This window comes from Narcine bancroftii, chromosome 1 (assembly GCF_036971445.1).
Source record: "Narcine bancroftii isolate sNarBan1 chromosome 1, sNarBan1.hap1, whole genome shotgun sequence".
NCBI lineage: Eukaryota > Metazoa > Chordata > Chondrichthyes > Torpediniformes > Narcinidae > Narcine > Narcine bancroftii.
The window spans coordinates 22,934,542-22,956,754 of NC_091469.1; the positions used below are offsets into that span (position 1 = coordinate 22,934,542).

Here is a 22,213-nt window from a genome sequence, read left to right on the forward strand (position 1 = left end):
TTCCTTCTTATCCATTTCTGCTTTCTTGTTTTGAACACTTTATAAGACAACATTTCTAAAACATCAAACATTTCCCTTATTCTCCTATCTAAAATTTCTTTAACCCCACTATCCCCTCCCCTTCCTGAGTTGCCCTTTATCCCTTGTCGGGCAACCACATCTCCCCTCTCCATTTGGATTTGCGAATTCACTCGCAAGCGTCAACTGATTTCGCAGTGACCGTAACTCCTCCCCACCCAGCCCCCCCAGAAAAGATTTTAATTTTCATATATAACAAAGGTCACTCTCTTAATTCCCTCCTTACTTCCTCTCTTCCCTTTCTTTCCCTTATTAATTCTTATCTATACCTATATATTTTCTTTTAAATACGGATACACTCATGTACACACATATATACATACACATACACATATATATATATATATATATATATATATATATATAAAAACCCATATACACACATACATATAGTTCGTGGTCATTTTTGCTCTCGTTACATGTCTCAATCTCTCTGTCTGTTTTGTAGTTCTGCAAATTTTCGTGCTTCCTCCGGTTCCGAAAATAGTCTGTTTTGCTGCCCTGGAATAACTATTTTAAGTACCGCTGGGTACTTTAGCGTAAATTTATATCCTTTTTTCCATAGGATCGCTTTTGCTGTATTAAACTCCTTTCTCTTCTTCAGGAGTTCAAAACTTATGTCTGGATAGAAAAAATTTTTTTGACCTTTGTATTCCAGTGGCTTTTTGTCTTCTCTTATTTTCTTCATTGCTTTCTCCAATGTATTTTCTCTTGTTGTATATCTTAGGAATTTTACTAAAATGGATCTTGGTTTTTGTTGTGGCTGTGGTTTAGGGGCTAATGTTCTATGTGCCCTTTCTATTTCCATTTCTTCCTGTAATTCTGGTCTTCCTAGGACCCTGGGGATCCAATCTTTTATAAATTCTCTCATATTCTTGCCTTCTTCATCTTCCTGAAGGCCCACTATCTTTATATTATTTCTTCTATTATAATTTTCCATTGTATCTATCTTCTGAGCTAACAGCTCTTGTGTCTCTTTAACTTTTTTATTAGATTCTTCTAATTTCTTTTTTAAGTCTTCTACTTCCATTTCTACAGCTGTTTCTCGTTCTTCCACCTTGTCCACTCTTTTTCCTATATCTGACATGACCATCTCTAATCTATTCATTTTTTCTTCTGTACTTTTTATTCTTCTTTTTATTTCATTGAATTCTTGTGACTGCCATTCTTTTACTGATTCCATATATTCTTTAAAAAAATATATATCCATTGTCTTGCCCTTCCCTTCTTCTTCCATTTCTCTATGTTCTTCTTCTTCTTCTTCCTCTGGGTTGGTCATCTGTTGTTTCCTTGATTTCTTTTTACTCTCTTCTTTCTTGTTCTCGTTGTTTTCTATGTTCTCTTCTTCTTGTTGTGCTGTAGCTGTCATTCTCAGCTGTGGAGATCGACTCCTTAGCTGGTCCCCCCTCCCGTCAGTGTTTTTTTTGGCAAGCGCATCGCGCATGCGCAACTCCTCGCGCATGCGCGGTTGCGCACTTTTGCTTGGCTCCACGAGCCAGTTTTGTAGTCCCGAGCTCGGGACTTCGACTGACCTTAGGGAGCGAGCTTCTCTCTCCGCGGCGGGCCTCCTCGGACAGGTAAGGCCTTCACTTTCTTCTTCCGATGTCTTTTCTTCTTCTCTTCTTCCCGTTGCTTTCGACTTTTCTTTCTTCACTGCCATTTTCTTCCCACCTTTACTTTCACTTTATTTTAATTTTCGTGTTTGTGCCTTTGTGTTTTCTGTGTTTTTTTTAAACTTTTCCGGAGAGGGCTGGAGTTCTCCGACCGGCCACTACTCCATCACGTGACTCCTGTCAATGCTGGCCAAGTTGACATTCTGAGCTCATCCCATTTGTCTTCAAAATTCTTCCTATTCATATATCTGTAAGTGTCTATTGAATGTCAAAATTGTACCTGCTTTTACAATTTCCGCATTCCAGACACAGACCACCCTCTAAGTGAAAATGTGCTGTCTATTTTAAAGGCCCCTTCTCCTCATACCATTCTGAGTCATGGTTCAACAAAAGCCTGGACCCAGTGGAACTTTGGAGCACAAAACCGTCCTGCCATAGCAACATGCAGATGCATCCATACACATATACAAATATAGCACATATTCCTTTCTCTGAAGTACTTTTGGACCTCTGAGTTTGGCAAAGTTGATAAAGAAATACATTTTGTGTCCTGTGAAATATAGCAAAGTGCTGGAGAAACTCAACAGGTCACATACCATCCGTAGGAAGTCAAAGCTTTAGCCCTGAGTCCTTTGTCAGGAACCTAGAAAAACAGGTAGGCACCTGAATAAAAGGGAGGGTGAGGCGGGAGGAGAGGAAGGGAAATGGGGAGGAGCACAGGCTAACAGGTAAGAAGTAATAGGTGGATGCGTGTGGGAAGGTTGAAGAGACAGAAGCTGAAAAGTGACAGGGGGAATAGGCAGAAGGTTACAAAGGATAGCTGTTATATAGGAGAAGGAAGGGAAGGGGCTGGGGAGCTGGAGAAAAGGAATCAGATGGGTAGGGGAATTTTGAGTGCTTGGAAGTAGAAGATCAGCAGAAGGTGCCGAGGAGAATTAAGATTTATTTCCCTTTAATCATAAAATTTCTGACCTATGTTTTCTTCAACCAGATGGAGTAAGAGTCTTTTTTTTAAATTGGACAATTGTAAATGGCTACAAAATAATAAGGAGTTTTATTTTCTTGAACTCTTTTGATATAAATTATTTATTTAGAACAAAGAGAGAAAGTGGTGGAAATGTAGGTGAAGTATCTGTGGAGAAAGCAACAGTTAACATTCTGCCCAACAGTTAACATTCTGCCCACTTGTCAAAGGCATGAACATTGAATTTTCCCGTGTCACATAACCTTCTCCCTCTCCTACCCTCCTCTCCAGATTCACCCAGGTCTTCTCACATGCTCTCTTATTTCCAACCTCCTCACCTCTTTGCTACGCAGTTTATTTTCCCTCTGCAAGGCACACAATCTGTCCACCACCAGAACAGTCCACCACTAGATCCTCTCCCCCTCCCCACGCTGTTGCCCTCCCCCTCCCTCCCCACACCATTGCCCTCCCACTCCTCACATCGTTCCCCTCCCACTCCTCACATCATTCCCCTCTCCCTCCCCACCATCCTTCCCCAATTTGCTTCCACTCATCACCTTCCTTTCTTATCAGGTTCCATTTCGCTGCAGCCCTTTGTTGCCTTAACACCTCCCAGCATTTGTCTCAATCTCCACTCTTCCTTACCCCTCCCTATCATCTGCCAATCGACCCCTCCTCTTCATGTTTTGCTCTCCCTCACCCCTCTTTATATCGATTACCTTCTCTCTGCTCTTTCTGTCCAGGTGAAGAGTCTCAACCCAAAATTTGATTGCCGTTTTTCTTCACAGATGCTGCCTGGCCCACTGGGTCCCTTCAGTAGTTTGTTTTCTGCTGCAGATTCCAGGGTCTGTAGCTTCTTATATTTCCAGTGAAAAGTAATGACCTTTTATCAGAATTGGGAAGAAAAGGAGCTATATTTTAAGGCAGTGGAGAGGCAGAGGGAAGGAGGGAGCAAAGGGGAAGGTCTGGCATAGAGTTGAAGGCAGAAGCAGATACATAGGATGAGGGAATGAAGCTGGAAAGTTTTAGGGTCATCAAATTATGCAGCACAAAACAGACCCTTCAGCCCAACTCATCCGTGCTGACCAAGTTAACATTCTGGGCTAGTTCCATTTGCCTACATTTTGTCATTATCCTTCTAAGCACTTCCCATTTATATATCTGTCCAAATAGCATTAATTGTACTCACTTCTATAGCTCCCTATGTCTACTCATTCCAGATATAGACCTCCCTCTGAGTGAAAAATTTATTCCTTAGGTCTCTCTCAATTCTCTCCCCTCACATGTTAAACCTATGCCTTCTAGTTCAAGAATCTACTACCCTGGGTGCTAGACTGCAAGCTTGCACCTTTTCTAGACCCCCCCCCCCCCCCCCCATGATTTTGGAAACTTCTGTAAGGTTACTTCAGCCTCCTATGTTCTGGGGTGTGATAGTACAGATTCTATCACCAATGTGTATATGTACAGATGGTAGTGTAGGATGACTGTGATTGGCTAAGAATGTAGCCACATCTACTGGCAGGTCTTAAAGGATTGCTCCTAGCCAGACCAGGTCATTCTGGACTGATCGACCTACTTGTGATATGCTCCAGTCTTTTAGTTAATAAAAGCCTTGGTTTGGATCAACAAGTCTTTGGTTCTTTCGACGCGCTCTACATGGGGAAATAAGGATCCAAGGTATAAATAGGTAATAAAGAGAGAAGAAACAGACGATTACATGGTGGGTGCACTCACACCTCAAGGATTGCTCCAGTTCAAGGAAGCAACTTGCCACCACCTTCTCAAGGACAATTAAGGATGGACAATTCAATGCTGGATCAGACTGCAAAAGCTACACCCCATGATTGAATAATAATAATAGCTTCAAAAGAGCTGTAAATTATTCAGAAAGAATCAATACATCTGCTCAGGGCAAAAGAAGCAGTGGTTACTCCATCATCTTCTTGTATCATCATGTGAGACTGTGCACTGGGACAAGAAAGAACCCCAGGATTGAGAGCTTTCTGTTAAACTGTGGCTTGGAACAAATGTGGGCAAAAAAGTTAGAATGTAGACCAGCTGTGATCCAATTAAATATTAACCAGTCTCAGTCCAAGTGAATCACCTCACCTTGTTGCTATGTTTGTTAGAGATACATATTATTGAAATATAAACAGACATTTTTTAATTCATTATTCTGTTCATTTTGGTGTGGCTTCAATCTCTAGAGCCATAATAACAGCCTTGGGCATTACTTAACAAGTTGCATAATGCTTCAGAGGCAGAAAATCAGCACTGTTAAACCGAAAACTAATGTCAGTTTTCTGTTACAGACATTAGTGTAATTTTACTGAAAGAACTCTCACAGCATTAAATTGATGTCTGTCACAAGTTGAGTATTCTCAAAAAAGGAAACTACTTTCTACACAAACTGCATAACATGAGCTTGTGTGACTTTAACAAGAGCCCTGTATTCAACTCAATGTTGTCTCATCTCCCATCTTATGCTTTTTTTCATGGGCTTTAAATCTGTGTGCTCCCCTGCCACAGAAAACATTTTAGAACATGGAACAGTACGACATAGGAATGAGCCCTTCAGCCCATGATATCTGCACTGAACATGATGCCAAATTGAAGTAAAACTTTGTTGCTTGCACATTATACATTTGTGTCTATGAACGAACCTCTTAAGTACAACCATCGTAGCTGCTTCTAGCACTCCCCTGTTCGACCATTCCAGGCACTTAACGTTCACTTTCTGTGTGTAAAAAAAATACCCTGTACATCTCCTTTAAACTTACCTTAAATGTTTTTCTTTTCATTTACTTTTATCAAAATGCCTCATGACCTTGAACACCTCACTTAAACCTTCCCTTAACCTGTTCTGTTGTAAGGAGAACTGCAATTTTGTTAACCTCTCTGTCTATTTATCAACCATATAGAGGAAATAGATGCATAAACTCTTAAACGGCCTTGTCTATTTGTACTGAGATGATTTTAGTGCATCTATAACCCTAATTTGTTTTAATTATATTTATTGAAACATAAAACTCTTCATCATTCATTGCCATAACTGTTAATTCTTGTCAGCAGAAGGTATGCATTACAATGGCAAGCAGCGAGAGCCTAATTGTTCATTTTTTTTTGTGCTTAATGTTTTGTGGCACACTTACAGGGATTCTACCTTTGTGGTTAATTTGCGGGTATTTGACATAGGAAATACATCAGAAAGTAAAACAGTCATAGAGTGACATGTGCAGCACAGAAACAGCCCTTTGGCCTATCAAGTCCATGATGGCCATTGAACTTCTCTGTACTAGTGCAATTGACTCACAGTCCGCAGCCTTCTATTAATCAAATAAAAGTGAAAACAGCTTTCTATTCCTTCAACTAGCTGGAGTGTTCACAAATACTTTCAGCTCTCCCTGCTGCAGTCGGAGGTTCCCACCTGCTTCAAAAGGACTTAAATCATTCCAGAAGAGCAGAGTCAGCTGCCTCAGTGACTGTCTCACTCACATTGACTGTGATGAAAGGCTTTGAGAGCTTGGACATGGCCAGAATGAACTCATACCCAAGTAAAACTCTGGACCCACTGCAATTCATCTCCCACCACAATTGCTTCACAGCAGATGCAATCTCACTAGCTCTCCTCTCAGCCCCGAATCACGTAGACAACAGGAACAAATAAATCATGCTGTTTTTCATCGACTGCAGCTCAGCTAACAACACATGGGTCTCTGCACCCCCCCACCCCCCCCACAACTGGATCCTTGATTTCCTCATCGGAAGACCACAGTCAGTACAAATTGTAAACAACGTCTCCTCCTCACTGACACTCCACTCAGGCACAACTCAAGGAGGCATGCTTAGCCCACTGCTCTACTCACTCTACACCCATGACTCTGTCTAGGGAAAATGTTTGAAATAAATATTGTATCCTTGGGAAAACATTCATTTTAATGCAGTTTACCCTCCCTATCAACGCTAGTGGTAATTCTTTCCAATGTTCAAAGTCTTCCTGCAATTTCTTTATTAGTAGCTGATAATTTAGTTTGTATCTAACCTGATCCCTAGGTATCGGATTGCTTGTGCTTGCCATTTAAATGGTGAATCTTTTTAAAATTCTGTATAATCCACGTTACTCACTTCACTTTTATTTGCATTAATCTTGTACCCCGATATTTCTCTATATTCCTTCAATTTCTTATGTAATTCTTTTATTGATATCTCTGGTTCTGTTGGGTATACTATGATGTCATCTGCAAATAAGCTGATTTTATACTCCTTCTCCTTTATTTTTATCCCTTTTATTTTATTTTCTATTCTTATCACTTCTGCCAAAGGTTCTATGGCTAAGGCGAACAATGAGAGGGATAATGGACATCCCTGTCTAGTTGACCTACTTAATTTAAATTGATTAGATACATATCCATTTACTGCTACCTTCGCCAATGGTTCATTATATAATGCTTTAGTCTAATTAATATATTTTTCTGGTAGATTGAACTTCTGTAAGTAGTCCCACTCTACTCTGTCAAAGGCTTTTTCTGCGTCTAAAGCAACAGCCACTGTTGGTTTCTTATTTCCTTGAACTGCATGAATTAGATTAATAAGTTTACAGACATTATCTGCTGTTTGTCTTTTCTTAATAAATCCAGTTTGATCTTGTTTTACTATTTTTGGTACACAATCGGCCAATCTGTTTGCTAATAATTTCGCTATTATCTTATAATCTGAATTAAGTAGAGATATTGGTCTATACGATGCAGGTGTTAATGGATCCTTCCCTGTCTTTGGTATTACTGTAATTATTGCTGTCTTACATGAATCTGGAAAGTTTTGTGTTTCTTCTACCTGGTTCATTACTTCCAGGAGAGGAGGAATTAATAACTCTTTAAATGTTTTATAAAATTCTATTGGAAATCCATCCTCTTCTGGTGTTTTATTGTTTGGCAGCTTTTTTAATATATTCTGTACTTCCTCTATTTCAAATGGTTTTTATCAGTTTGTTTCGTTCCTCTTCTTGAAATTTCGGCAGTTCAATTTTAGCTAAAATTCCTCTATTTTATCATCTTTCCCCTCATTCTCAGTTTGTATAATTGTTCATAAAATTCCTTAAAATTTTGATTAAACTATGTTGGGTTATATGTAATTTGTTTGTCCTTTTTCCTTGATGCCAGTATCGTTCTTTTAGCTTGTTCTGTTTTAAGTTGCCAGGCTAATATTTTATGTGTTTTTTCTCCCAGTTCGTAATACTTTTGCTTTCTTTTCAATATGTTCTCCACCTTGTACGTTTGTAATGTTTCGTATTTTATTTTTATGTCCGCCAATTCTATCCTTTTCGTTATATCTTCCCTTTTTACTAGTTCCTTTTCTGTACTTACTGTCTCCTTTTCCAACTGCTCTATTTCCCGATTGTAATCCTATTTCATCTTAGTTATATAACTTATTATCTGTCCTCTAATGAAGGCTTTCATTGCATCCCATAATATAAATTTGTCTTTCACTGATTCTGTGTTTATTTCAAAATATGTTTTAATTTGGCGTTCGACAAACTCTCTAAATTCCTACCTTTTAAGTAGCATGGAGTTTAACGTCCATCTATATGTTCTTGGTGGGATGTCCTCCAGTTCTATTGCTAATAACAGGGGTGAATGATCAGATATTAATCTAGCTTTATACTCAGTTTTTCTAACTCTCCCTTGAATATGGGCCGATAACAAAAACATATCAATCCTTGAGTATGTTTTGTGCCTACTTGAATAATATGAATATTCCTTCTCTCTTGGGTGTTGCCTCTTCCATATATCTATAAGTTTCATTTCCTGCATTGATTTAACCATAAATTTGGCTACTTTATTCTTTTTGCTTGTCTTTTGTCCAGTTTTATCCAACATTGGATCCAAATTAAGGTTAAAATCCCCTCCTATCAATATATTTCCTTGTGTATCTGCAATCTTCAAAAAAGTATCCTGCATAAACTTTTGATATTCCTCGTTAGGTGCATATATATTGAGCAAATTCCAAAATTCTGAATATATCTGACACTTTATCATTACATACCTCCCTGCTGGATCCATTATTTCCTCCTCTATTTTGATTGGTACATTTTTGTTAACTAATATGGCTACACCTCTAGCTTTTGAATTATAGGATGCTGCTGCTACGTGTCCTACCCAATCTCTCTTTAATTTGTTATGTTCCACTTCAGTTAGATGCGTTTCCGCACAAATGCTATATCTATTTTTTCCTTCTTCGATAAATTTAGTAGCCTCTTCCTTTTAATTTGGTTATGTATTCCATTAATGTTTATAGTCATATAGTTCAACTTGGTCATCTTATATCTTGCTTACACCTCTTTTCCACCTCCTTGCCACCTCCATCCCCCTTTTTCCCATTTTTCATCTCTTAGTTTTCCCTTATTAAACTCAATGTATGACAACACATTTAAAACATAAAATACCCCAACAGTTCCCACACTCAAAAATACCATAACCCTAAATGCTCCCCCCCTCTCTGAGTTGCCCCTTATCTCTTGCCGGGCAACCACAACTCCCCTTTCCATTTGGATTGCGATCTTGCTCGCAAGTGTCAACTGATTTTGCAGTGACGGTTATTCCCACTCCCCCCAGCCCTCCCCAGAAAACACTTTTTTTTTTACACATATAACAAAGCTCTCTCTTTTTTTACCCTTTACTTCCTTCCTTCTTTTCCCTCTTTAGTTCATTACATATACATTGTTTTTACATCTTTATATATACTTTATCGCTGTTCTTCATTCTTGTTACATCTCTTCATCTCTTCTTCTGTCCTGCAAATGTTCTGTGAATTCTTGTGCTTTCTCCGGATCCGAGAACAGTCTGTTTTGCTCTCCGGGTATAAATATTTTAAGCACGGCTGGATGTCTTAACATGAATTTGTAACCTTTTTTTCCATAAAATTGTTTTCGCTGTATTAAACTCCTGTCTAATGTCTGGGTAAAAAAATATTTTTTGACCCTTGTATTCCAGTGGCTTATTATCTTCTCTAACTTTATTCATTGCCCGCTCCAGTATATTTTCTCTTATCGTATATCTCAAAAATTTTACTAAGATGGATCTTGGTTTTTGATGTGTCTGCGGTTTCGGCGCTAATGCTCTGTGTGCCCTTTCTATTTCCATTTCTTCCTGCATTTCTGTCGTTCCCAGGACCTTCGGGTTCCATCCTTTTATAAATTCCTTCATGTCTGTGCCTTCCTCACCCTCCTTCAGGCCCACTATTTTTATGTTGTTTTACCTACTATAATTTTCCAACATATTAATTTTCTGAGATAACAACTCTTGTGTCTATTTAATTTTTTTGTCACTTTCTTCCAATTTTTCTCTTAGGTCATTTACTTCCATTTCTACAGCCGTTTCCCTCTCTTCCACATACTCTACTCTTTTCCCTTTTTCTGTCATGCCCAGCTCTAAACTTTGCATTTTATCTTCTGCTCTTTTCATTTTCCTTTTAATTACACTAAATTCTAATGATAACCATTTTTTAATGATCTAATTGGTTCTTCAAAAAAAGCTTTATCTATATCCTGTCCATCAGTTTTACCTTCTATTAAGAAGATGAAGATCTTGGTCTTCTTCTTCTGTGTCTTCTTCTTCTTTTCTTCTTTGTGTCTGTGTCTTTTCTGTTTTTCCTGATGAGCTGCTTGTATCTCTTGCTGGCCTCCTCTTGCTGGGCCTCCTGGGCTGCTCGTCTGTCAGGCTTCCTTTTGTTGATCCTCTTGTCGGTCACCCCTCCGTCTTTCTCCCTCATCTTTCTCATCCTCCAGCTGAGCGCCCTGGTGTCAGGTGTCCCTCAGCTGTTTGTGCTGTGGCTGCCCGCTCTTCTGCTGAGCCCCCCTCCCATCAATGTCCTCTTTTTCCTTTGATTGAACACTTTTGCTTGGCTCCAAGAGCCATTTTTGAAGTCCACCGACTCCGGAGGGCAGGTACTAACCTCGGGTATCGGGCACTCTTCGCCACCACAGGTTCCTGTTCCTTTGTGCATGTAAGGCCTTCTTCTTTCTTCTCCGGCGACTTTTATACTTTTTTTTTGTTTATTTTTACTTTCTCCTTCTTTGGTGCCATCTTCTTTCTCTTCTCTGTAACTTTATCTTTTATTTCTTATATTTTATTTTTGTTGTGCTTTGTCTTTTCCTAACTTTTTTCCTATTTTTCTGGAGAGGGCTGGTTTTCCCGACCGGCCACTACTCCATCACGTGACTCCTAGAGATAGATCAGCTCGCTGAGTGGTGTCACAGCAACAACCTTGCACTGAACATTAGCAAAACTATGGAACTGATGGTGGACTGTTGAGGAGAACACAAACCAGTCCTCACTGTGCGGTCAGCAGTGGAAAGGGTTAAGAACGTCAAACTCCTGGGTGTCAACATCTCTGAATATCTATCCTGGGGCCTCCAATATTTTAAAAAATATTTTATTTTATATTCCATACATGTAGTAACTACAATTATTATAATAATGCAGATATATAAAAAAAACAAATTGATTACATACACCCCACCCCAAAATCATTCCATCCTACCCAACCTCCCCCAAGAAAAAAACCAATATACAAATTGAAAAAAGTAAAACAAAAATTGATAGGTATTAAAAGATATGAAGAAAGAAAAGAGAAAGTGAAAAAGGGTCTTTGGATTGCAGAGAGAGATGTCATGCAGTACAATCCATCTGTTCTAACAAACATGCTGAGGAGAATTCTGCAGGGCTGGAGGGATAAAAAAAGATATCACTACAAATTTAATCCTATTATTTGAGTGTATGGGAGCCAAATTTGTAAAAACATAGAGTATTTATTTTCTAAATTATAAGTAACTTTTTTTTCCAAAGGATACAACCTTGAATTTCAGCGTGCCAGCCACCTTGGCATAGTTAAAGAAATATCTGATTTCCAAGTAATTGCAATACATTTTCTTGTCACCGCTAATGCTAATTTAATAAATTTCAATTGATAAATTGATAATTTCAGGGGCCTCCAATGTTGATGCAATCATGAAAAGGCTCGCCAGTGGACATATTTTGTGAGGAGTTTGAGGAGATTTGTTCAGTCACCAAAAACTCTTGCAAATTTCTACAGGAGAGCAGGCTGACTGATGTCGTCACAGTCTGGTATGGAAGTGCAAATGCACAGGCCAGGACAACATAAAGTTGTGAACTCGGCCAGCACCGTCATGGATATCAGTCTTCACTTCATCAAGGACATCAACAAGGGATGGTGTCTCAAGAAAGTAGCCTCTATCCTCAAGGACCCTCACCTTGCAGGCCATACCCTCTTCTCACTGCTGCAAAACAATAAATTTTGTGGCATACATTCTTTACAATAAATGCTAAGTCTGATTCTGTCCAATGTATATGACTATAAACTCATTATTGTCATCTCAGTACAATTCAATAAACCATGCCAGTGTTTTACAGGTACGCTGTCAAAGAAAATGTAACTCTGAGGTACATGAGATCTTAAGACAGGTGATCAAAGGTTTGATGAAAGTTGCAGGACTGAATGAATACCTGAACAAGGAGGAGGGAGCTAGAAAAATTAAATTCCAGAATTTAGAGGCTGTCAACTGAAGATACAGCGACAGTGGTGGAACAAATTAAAACAAAGAGACTAAAAAGTTAGAATGAGAGGAACTCAATGTAACTTGAAGCATTGGAGGAGTCTGCAGAGGTAGGGAGGGGTTATGTCATGGAGGGATGTTGCAAATTGAGACATTGTCAGAAGAGGAGCCTTGTAAATTATGAAAGATGCATGTGAGTTATGAGATTGTGCAGCGGAATATGGATGAACTTAAATTCATGGGTCAATAAATGCTGAGACACCATGTCCTACAATGGACAAATAGGATCAACATATTGAGCCACTGTTGAAGATTGGAGCTGTTAAACTAAGGCACCACCATGGTTGCATGGTGTTATAGAATTCTATGGCTTAAAAATAGTCCCTTCAGCTCAACTTGTCCATGCTACCCAAGTTAGTCCCATTTGCCTGTGTTCAGTCCATGTCTCTCAAAACCTTTCCTCTTTATGTACTTGTCTGAATGCCTTTTGAACATCTGCCACTTCCTCTGGCAGCTTATTCCATAGTAAAAACACACCAAAACGCTGGAGGAACTCAGCTTGTATTTTCAGCTTCTCTATTGCCGATGTTTCGGTCCTGAGCCCTTCTTCAAGGAGTAAGTCAGAGCAGGAAATTTTAGAAAGTCTCAGAGTTCAGACAATGCAGGCTGGGGGAGAAATTCAGATTAACAAAAAGTGTTAGTTGGATATGATAAGGGACGAAGTAAGAATTTATCATGTTTGTGCGAAAGAAGATGGAATTGAGAGTCAGCAATAGGGAAAGGCGACGGTGGAAGAAGGTGGGGCGGGGGGGTGAAGGGGGGATGGTTTTTAATGAAAGCCAGAAAAGCCGCTATTAATGCCATCCAGTTGGAGGGTGCCCAGTTGAAAGATGAAGTGTTGTTTCTCCAATTTCCAGGTGGTCTCATGAATGAGTGAGACCATGGTCAGACATGTCAGCAAGTGAATGGAGTGGAGAATTGAAACGGGTGGCCACTGGGAGATGTATGTTATTACGGCAAACTGAGCCGAGGTGCTCAACAAGCGATCTTTCACTCTGCCTCCAATTTCTCTGATGTATTATTTCTCATATCCACTGCACTCTGTGTGAAGAAGTTCCCTTTTAAAACTTCCCTCTCACCTTTAATCTATGCCTGCTAGTTTTTGACACCCCTATATTGGGGAAAAGGCTATGCCTATTTACCTTATCTGTGCCTCTCATGAATTTTTAAACCTCTATAAGATCTCCCATCAGCCTTCTACACTCCATGGAGAGAAGTCCCAGAATATCTTGCCTCTCCTTATCATTCATGCAGACGAGTCCCAGAGACATGTTCAATTCCTCAGATAATGAATCAGTTTGTACATGTTGGTAGGACAACTGGAAAATACTTAGGGATGTGCTGAAGAGTCGTGCATTTTTTTAAATTTAAAAATGAAATGTATTTTAACAATATGCAGGAAATATGAAACAAATGGTAGTTTATTTACACACATGATGTTGCCAAGTCAGTGCATTTGATTATTGAAGCATCAGCACCACTCCTGCAGCTTCTTTGAACAATACACTGTTCAAGCATTGGTGGGACTGTTACCTAACTAATTCTCAGTGATCGAGACCCTGAGCCTTAACAGCAGGTAAAAGATTAAATCTGTCATTCACAAAAAGACATCAAAATGTCCAGAACTACTGTTTTACTAAATGAAACTCTAGTTTGGCTCTCTTAACAAAATTACATCACAGTTTAATTTACCAAACTTGAACATACTCTGGTAAAATTAAACCCAGAGGTAGTATTTGACAAGAGTTTGAATGGATGTTTGAACAAAACAAAGAGAAGCATTTTTGGCTCTGTTTTCTGCTAGAGCGGTAACTGGATGAAGTTCACTTTGAATAATGGGGAAATAATAAAAACCAAGCACTCCTTTTATCCCAAGTTAAGTCATAAAGGGTCACCTATTGTAATTTCCTTCCATAATGATTTCATCCAATGTTCAGTGCACTCTGATTACATGTTTCAAATGATGTGATGTACTGTGTTGAAGTTTTGTTTAATCAATGTGCGGGTCATTTGCTCCAAGTCGCAGGTCAGGAAAGAGGTGATCAAATAACCCTGCAGAAAGGTTGTTGAATTGTTGAACAGTGTAAGGGAAATGATGTCTAAGGTGTGTAGAGTGGGGTGGGCGGACATGGTCCAATTTCACCTTCAAGGTCAGAAAGTGATTTCACAGGATCTTTAGCTTCTCAGATGCAACAGCCATGACTTGTTTTTATATGATGTCCTTAATGTAGGAAAACATTCCAAAGATCATCAAATTATACAACACAGAAATAGGCCCTTTGATCGATCTCATCCTTGCTGATAAAACTGCCCATGTGCGTGCTAGCCAGGTTTGCCCACGCTTGGACCATCTACCTCGAACCCTTTCCTATTCGTGTGTCTTCCCGAAAGTCTTTTAAATATCATAATTGTACCTGTCACGACAATCAGTTCCACTGGCAGCTCATTCCATATGTGTGAAGATGTTGTCCCTCAGGTATCTTTTAACTCTTCCTCTTCGCCCCACCCCCCACATTGGAACTATTATCAAATACGATTTGACACTGAACTGATAAGTTGGATATTGGAATAGACGATCCAAGGATTGGTGAAGGAGACATATTTTTATGCAGCATATTAAAAGAAGAGTGGAAGTGGAGAGGACCATAAAGACCATGTACCACCCCTTTGGTTCCAGATCCCTGATGTTTCACCCAGCCAATCAACTATGTCATTAGCATTGCATGTACCCAGAAATGTTTCTAATGACCAGGCAGCACAAAGCTCTCCTGATGATTATATTGCAACTGATGAATGGTTAATTCTGCATTCTGATTCCTGTATCAAGGCTGTCTGGTTTAGCTGCCTAACTGTTTTGGAGACAGAACATTATCACTATGTAGCACATCAGTGATGCTGGAATTGTTGAGTGTTCAGTCTGTGAAGAAACATTTAATCTCTGACCAGTTTCAATCAAATGTACTGCAGGGAAGTGTTGGAATTTGAGCCCCTGTTCCCTTCTCTTCTTTCAACTTGGCATTCACCTTCCTATTTGGAATGAGAAGCATAAAAGGCACGTGGAAATAATAATTGTGCTCTGAATGAACATTCTGAGCAGGCAAAGTTTCCATCGCAGCAATGGAAAATCCCCTCTTTTGTTGCACAGTGTATATTTAATCAGAATGATTTCATGCCTCAGTGACATTTGGAACAGATGGAAAGGATACAGGGATTACCTCCCATGGTGAGGTGAGGAAAAGATATAATTTGATGTTCTTTCAGTGGAAAGGACATACAAACAGCAGGAGCCTGTTCAGTCCCTCAAGGATGTTTCACCATTCTATTGGATCATGTCCCATGTGTATCTTATAGCCATGTATTTTACCTTCATTGTGTAAACCTGAATACCCTATGCCCAGTAGAAACAGTCCACTCGATTTGAAATGTTCTGTTGACCCCAATCATAATAGCTTTTTGCTTGAGGGAGTTCCAGATTTCCATTGCTCTGTGTATGAGGAAATGCTTCCTTGCACCACTGATGAATAACCTGGATCTAATTGTAAAGTGATATCTCCTGTTTTCCATTTTCCAGTGGAATTGATTTCTTTCTATCCTCACTAACTGCTCTTTTAATCATCAGACACATCAAATACATTGCCCTTCATCTTCACTTTTCTGTGACGTACAAATCCATGGAATTGATACTCATAAATTCTATTTTTTCTCATCCTGGTGGATCCATGCTATACCTCTCCAAGTGAATAGTTCTTTCTTGAGCCCTGAAAACAGTGGTTTGCAAGCCAAAAAAAGCAGCACAAGTTGGATGTACATGGAGGAGACAACTGCTGATAACAAGGAGCACAGAATAGGTCAATAAATCCTGTGATTGCTGAATGATTCCATGTTTTAAAGGAGATAATCAACTTTTTCAGAATGGACTAGATGGGCTGAAGGGCCTGTTCCAATATTGTGGAGATCTATAAGATCAGGACATGAAGAACACAATATTTATTAGTAAATTACTCTTGATAATTTCTGTTTGTGGCCAAGTTGCTTCTGTACTTTCTACATAGTAACTGTCCTACAAAGTATTAAATTTACCTATGAACATGTTTGGGATGTCCTGAGGTTGTAAAGGATAGCAAATCTTTCTTTTTATTTGATGTCACCACTGTAAAGTGAGATGCTTGATAACCAGAATCATAGAACACTACAGCACAGAAAACAGGACCCTTCTGGTCTGTGCCAAAACATCATTCCACTAGTCCCATTGACCTGCACCCATTCCATAACCCTCCAGACCTCTCCCATCCATGTATCTATCCAATTTATTCTTGAGTGAGCCCACATTACCATGTCAGATGACAGCTCACTCCGCCCTCCCACCACTTCCTGAGTGAAGAAGTTCCACTAATGTTCCCTCAACCTTTCCCTTTTCACCCTAAAGTCATGACCTCTCATATTTATTTCTCCTAATCTAAGTGGAAAGAGCCTTCTCACATTTATTCTGTCTATACCCCTCATAATTTTGTAAACCTCTATCAAATCTCCCCTCATTCTTCTCTGCTCATTGTTATTCATTGCTATATATAATTTATATATAACAATGAATAAAAGCAAGGAGATATACTTGAGGTTGGTTGAGAACCGAATATTGTCTTCTTCAAAGCAGTGGCCATGGGATTTTTCACCAAAGTCTCAGTTTAATGCCATTTCCTAAGATCGCCTCTCCAACATTACTGTACTGGCCTTACTTCGTGTGTATGAGCTTGAATTTGTTCATTTCTGAATCCCTGGTTTATCTTAACCAATCTAATCACTAAAGCAAAAATGCCCATGTTTTGCTTCCACAGAGTGGGTGAAGCCATGAAGATCCCGGTATATGAAACTCCAACAGGTTGGAAGTTCTTTGGGAATTTGATGGATGCTGGAAAATGCTCTCTTTGTGGGGAAGAGAGCTTTGGTACAGGTAATGTACTCCTTCTCAGCTTTCATGGAGAACTCATGAGCACAGAGAGTAGAATAGCATGGGATCAGTTCAGGGAAAACCAGAAGCACCTCAAAGAGTGCAACACCTCCTTAGTATTCATTGATAAGTATGTCTAGATGAAGTCAGGAGAGTGGAATAGAGTGGGAGGAGACTTCCATTCATCCAATGAGACAAACGGCCTGGTTCTGTGTTGTAAAGTCTATTTAATTCCCTTGGCTACCATGATAAACAACACAATACTGAGATTAAATCAGGACCTGTATTGATGTAGCTGTACATTTTTTTTAAATCAAACAAACGCGTCTCCAAAGGTTGTCTGTGCTTTTTATTATGTTTTGAAGAATGTTTCAGCATATATAATCACCGAGTTGTATTTGCTGTCCACTGATTTGTTGATGCCTTGTTCACATAGGTCAATTGTGATTTTTATTGCATCATAGAGCACAGGAGGAGGCTACTTGCCCATTCATTTGTGGATCTGTTTAATCACTCTTAGACCACATGAAGACTGTTGGCTGTTTAGAAATGTTGTGTACATTTCTGGTCACCTAGCTGTAGGAAGCATGTCACTGAGGTGAAAAAGGTGGACTGATGGTCATGGGAATGGAAAGCTGAAGGTGAGAGGCTGGGGCTTTTTTTCTCCCTGGAGCATTGGAGGGAGCATGAGGTGTGACCATAAAAGAGGTTTATAAAATTATGAAGGGCATAGATAAGGGAAATGGCAAGTCTAAAGCAAGAGAGCACCAAATTAAGGTGAGAAAGGTGAGATTTATAAGGGATGTGAATGGCAACTCTTTCCGCACAAAGAGTGGCGGGTATGTTGGAATGAATTGCCAGAGGATGTGGTAGCAGGAGGAACAATGACAGAGTTTGGACAGGTGCATTGATAGGGCATGTTTAGAAAGATATCTAAGTTAGACTTATTTGAACTTGGTTAGCATGGAGAGTTGGGCCAAAAGGCCTGCTTCAGTGTTATATAAATCCATGATTGTATCCCTTCCTTATAATGTTCTACAATATGCTAGAGAGTTATCAGTACAAGTGGGTTAAAACAGCAATGTTAGGGATAGGTTTGAATTGGTAAGAAAATAAGTTCCTTACCTGCTGTTCCCTCAGCTGTTGTCAATTTTAGACAATCTAATCATTTCATAAGCAGGATTGGAGCTGGTTGGACTGCAACCAATTAAGTCTTCTTATTTCCCACTGTGTTTTCCAAATACAGCAGTTAGTTTTTTTTCTAAAGCTTTTCCAAGTGTTAAAGGCAATTCCAAATATCTCTGCAAAGAAAGTTTCAGATGGGAGTTCTTCTGTGAAAACATTTTTGAGGGCAAAAATGTCTTTGTGGCTTGAGGCACATCGCTGTGGACAGGGAGGAAAGGAAAGTGAGTTAGTCCACACAGCAGCTGCTTTGAATTCTGTGAGAGGGAATGTTTCATTGTCTGGCTTCATTTGGAAATATCTGTCAATAAACCTGCAGGCTTGCCAGAGTTGGGAAATTTCAGAGAGCGATGGTTTACTTAATAAAAATTAATTACTTCTTCACACCTCATTGGGCATCATGAAGTACCCAGATCAGATGTCGTAAATCAAAATATTGCTCCTTGTAAAATAATCCTTGTCTCTTTATCATTTGAATGTTAATTGAGAAATGGATTACATTTTTCACATGCCCCTTCAGTACCACTGGATGTTCCAAAGTTTTTCACAGCCAACATGTACTTCCAAAGTGTTGTAAAGTAGAATGAATTTGTGCTCAGCAATATCTCACAGGCAGTGAAAAGGCAACACTCAATTTTTTTGTGTTTTAGTGATTTAGTTGAGAGATAAATAATGGGCAGAATCTTTTTAGGCCCTGTTAAAATGGCAGCTGAGGCATGATTTTAGAAATGTTTCCAATGGATGTGATCACCAGCACTGCTGCATTCCCTCAGCAGAGCTTTGATTACTCTGTGGACAACATTCTGACTCAGAGGTGAGTATCACCACAAAATGTAGAGTTCTGCAGAACTCTATAACTGCAGAGTTGTCACGAATTCATGACAGATCTGCATTCAGAATTGCTTGACTGGCGTCAATTCTCCTGTGGTTTTGTCAATTGTTGCACGTTACTCAGTCTGATATGGGTACTAAAGGATCTAGAACAGATTAGGTGTCCAAGGAATGCATTGCAGTTCAATCCTACATCACATCAATGACAACATTGCTGATCTCCACCTTACTTTGTTACTTGCTACACTTTATTATTTATATAGATTGCTCTTGTAATAGAAGTATTTCATAATGTGCATCTAATGAGGGAACATTATTTATCATTGACTCCAAAGCTATTGACGAGGTTGTATTGACTCAGCCCCAGTACCCACACTCACTACCCACAAATCTATGTCCCCAGAACTTGCCATGTCCCAATCCTCTGATTACATGCGTGGCCAAAATCATCTTGGATCAACAAAGTAGTGAAGATCCACTTGGCACTTGGATCTCAAATGATGGAGTTAGTTAATGTATATCCATTGAACTTGTGTATATAACAATGTTTGTTGTCATATACTGTCATTCCTACTTGCTGTATCCCAGTGTTTCTCAACCTTTTTCTTTCCACTCACATACCACTTTAAGTAATCCCGATGCCACTGAATCTCAATCTGTGATTGGTAAGGGATTAGTTAAGGTGGTATGTGAGTGGGAAGGGAAGGTTGAGAATCACTGCTATAGACTCAATTGTTACTGAAATATTTTGCTTGAGAAAAATTGTCATTGGCCCACTTCCTTTGGAGTTATGAAACTGTGCACATAATGAGTCAATTAGGTACAATTAAAACAGTGGTTTTCAAACTTTCTTTCCACCCACATACCATCTTAAGCAAACCTTTACTAATCACAGAGCATCTATGCCATAGGGATTACTTAAAGTGGTATGTGAGAAGAAAGAAAAAGGTTGAGAACCACTGCAATCGCCACATAGGTTTGCAAGATACAATAGTATAAATTACCATAAATCACCATGAGACAAAAATAGAAATAATAAGTGTAAAAGGGATAGATAAATAAATATTCACAGTTGCAAGTACTGCAGAACAATAAATGATGTTTCAATGGTGCAAACAATTCTTTGTGGTTCTGGAGTAGTTTATGGTTAAGGTAGGTCAGGGAGGTTCAAGGCCTTGATAGTTGTTGCAAAAAATCTGTTCTTGAATTATAGATGTGCCAGACTTCAGGTTTCTGTGTCTTTTGTCTACAGGGAGCAGCGAGAAGAGATCACGATCAGAGTAATGGGGATTCTTTCTGACATTGGTCCACTTCAGAAGTCTTTGACAAATGGAAATACATATTCCCCCACCCCCCACCAAGTTCACCATTTGTTAAAGCTGCCAAGATTTCTCAATGGTTCTGAATGATCCTGATTTCAGAAATATTTACAAACTATTAAAATTAAATAATCTCAAAATATAACATTTTATAAATATAAAAACAGCTCAAAGCACAAATAATTAATTTTAGTTAAAACAAATTTAAATCATTAAAAATATTAATGTACATTTAACTCATTTCTCTGAAGTTGTGTGTGTGCCACTGAAGCGAGAGACTAACTCTAATGCAAAGACTAAGAGCAGATTCTCCTGCTCTTATGCAGGAAATTACTGGCAGATGTCAGCTAATCCCGGTTTGTGCAGGACTGCTGGATGTTACAGCGTCATTCGGGTCCTCTTATATTTTCTGCCATGGTTTCAGTCCATCCAATTTATTCACAGGATATGGACATTATCAAGACCAGTGTTTTATAAGGGCACTCAAGAGTCAGTGCATATTACTGTGGGTTTAACAGGCCAAAACAGGGAAGGAGAAGAGTGAACTGGAGGCTTTGCAGAACAATCCCATAGCTTCACCAATTTTTTTTTAACCATGGATTTATAAGGTGTATGTAAACACACATAATGGATCAAGTTGGCAGCTCCAATTCAATGAGATCACGTTTGCTAGTTCAACAGTGTATCACCATGTTATTTCTGTACTGACTTTAAAGAGGAATTCTCAAAACCATTCCATGGTTGTCACAGGGATCATTGTGAAAGTAGCATTGTATTTCCAGGGAATTGATAAATGGCAACACATAATCGGCTGGAGGAACTTGGTGGGTCAAACAGCATCATCGGGAGAAAAAGAAGAATCAATATTTTAGGACAGAATCCTTCATCGAGCCTTGATGAAAGGTTCTGGCCCAAAACGTTAACAATTCTTTATCTCTCACTGACGTTGCTTGACCTGCTGAGTTGCTCCAGATTCTAGTATCTGAACAATGGCCCCTTGCAATATTGTCATGCCAACAGGAGAAATAAAAGAGATTAAACTTTGTACTGAGAATGCAATAATATGCATAGTATTAATGTAGGCGCCTGCAAGCTCACACCAAGACACAAGAGAAACTTGTCCGTGAACTACTCTTTGCAGACGATGCCGCTTTAGTTGCCCATTCAGAGCCAGCTCTTCAGCGCTTGACGTCTTGCTTTGCGGAAACTGCCAAAATGTTTGGCCTGGAAGTCAGCCTGAAGAAAACTGAGGTCCTCCATCAGCCAGCTCCCCACCATGACTACCAGCCCCCCCACATCTCCATCGGGCACACAAAACTCAAAACGGTCAACCAGTTTACCTATCTCGGCTGCACCATTTCATCAGATGCAAGGATCGACAATGAGATAGACAACAGACTCGCCAAGGCAAATAGCGCCTTTGGAAGACTACACAAAAGAGTCTGGAAAAACAACCAACTGAAAAACCTCACAAAGATAAGCGTATACAGAGCCGTTGTCATGCCCACACTCCTGTTCGACTCCGAATCATGGGTCCTCTACCGGCACCACCTACGGCTCCTAGAACGCTTCCACCATCGTTGTCTCCGCTCCATCCTCAACATCCATTGGAGCGCTTTCATCCCTAACGTCGAAGTACTCGAGATGGCA

General features: G+C 39.4%; 1 protein-coding gene and 1 long non-coding RNA gene across 5 annotated transcripts in view; both read left to right on the forward strand.

The window, feature by feature from the left end:
- Positions 1-22,213, forward strand: part of pgm5 (phosphoglucomutase 5) — a 173,523-nt gene that overhangs the window by 121,559 nt on the left and 29,751 nt on the right. For all 4 annotated transcript variants that reach the window (XM_069922034.1, XM_069922042.1, XM_069922041.1 and 1 more), the window contains exon 7: positions 17,119-17,234. In XM_069922034.1, coding sequence (XP_069778135.1) covers positions 17,119-17,234 — 116 coding nt within the window. The remainder of the gene's footprint in view (positions 1-17,118; positions 17,235-22,213) is intronic.
- On the forward strand, positions 17,706-20,640 carry LOC138755661 (uncharacterized). The gene is made up of 2 exons (XR_011352455.1): positions 17,706-17,872; positions 20,497-20,640. It is a non-coding gene; the product is annotated as an uncharacterized lncRNA (long non-coding RNA).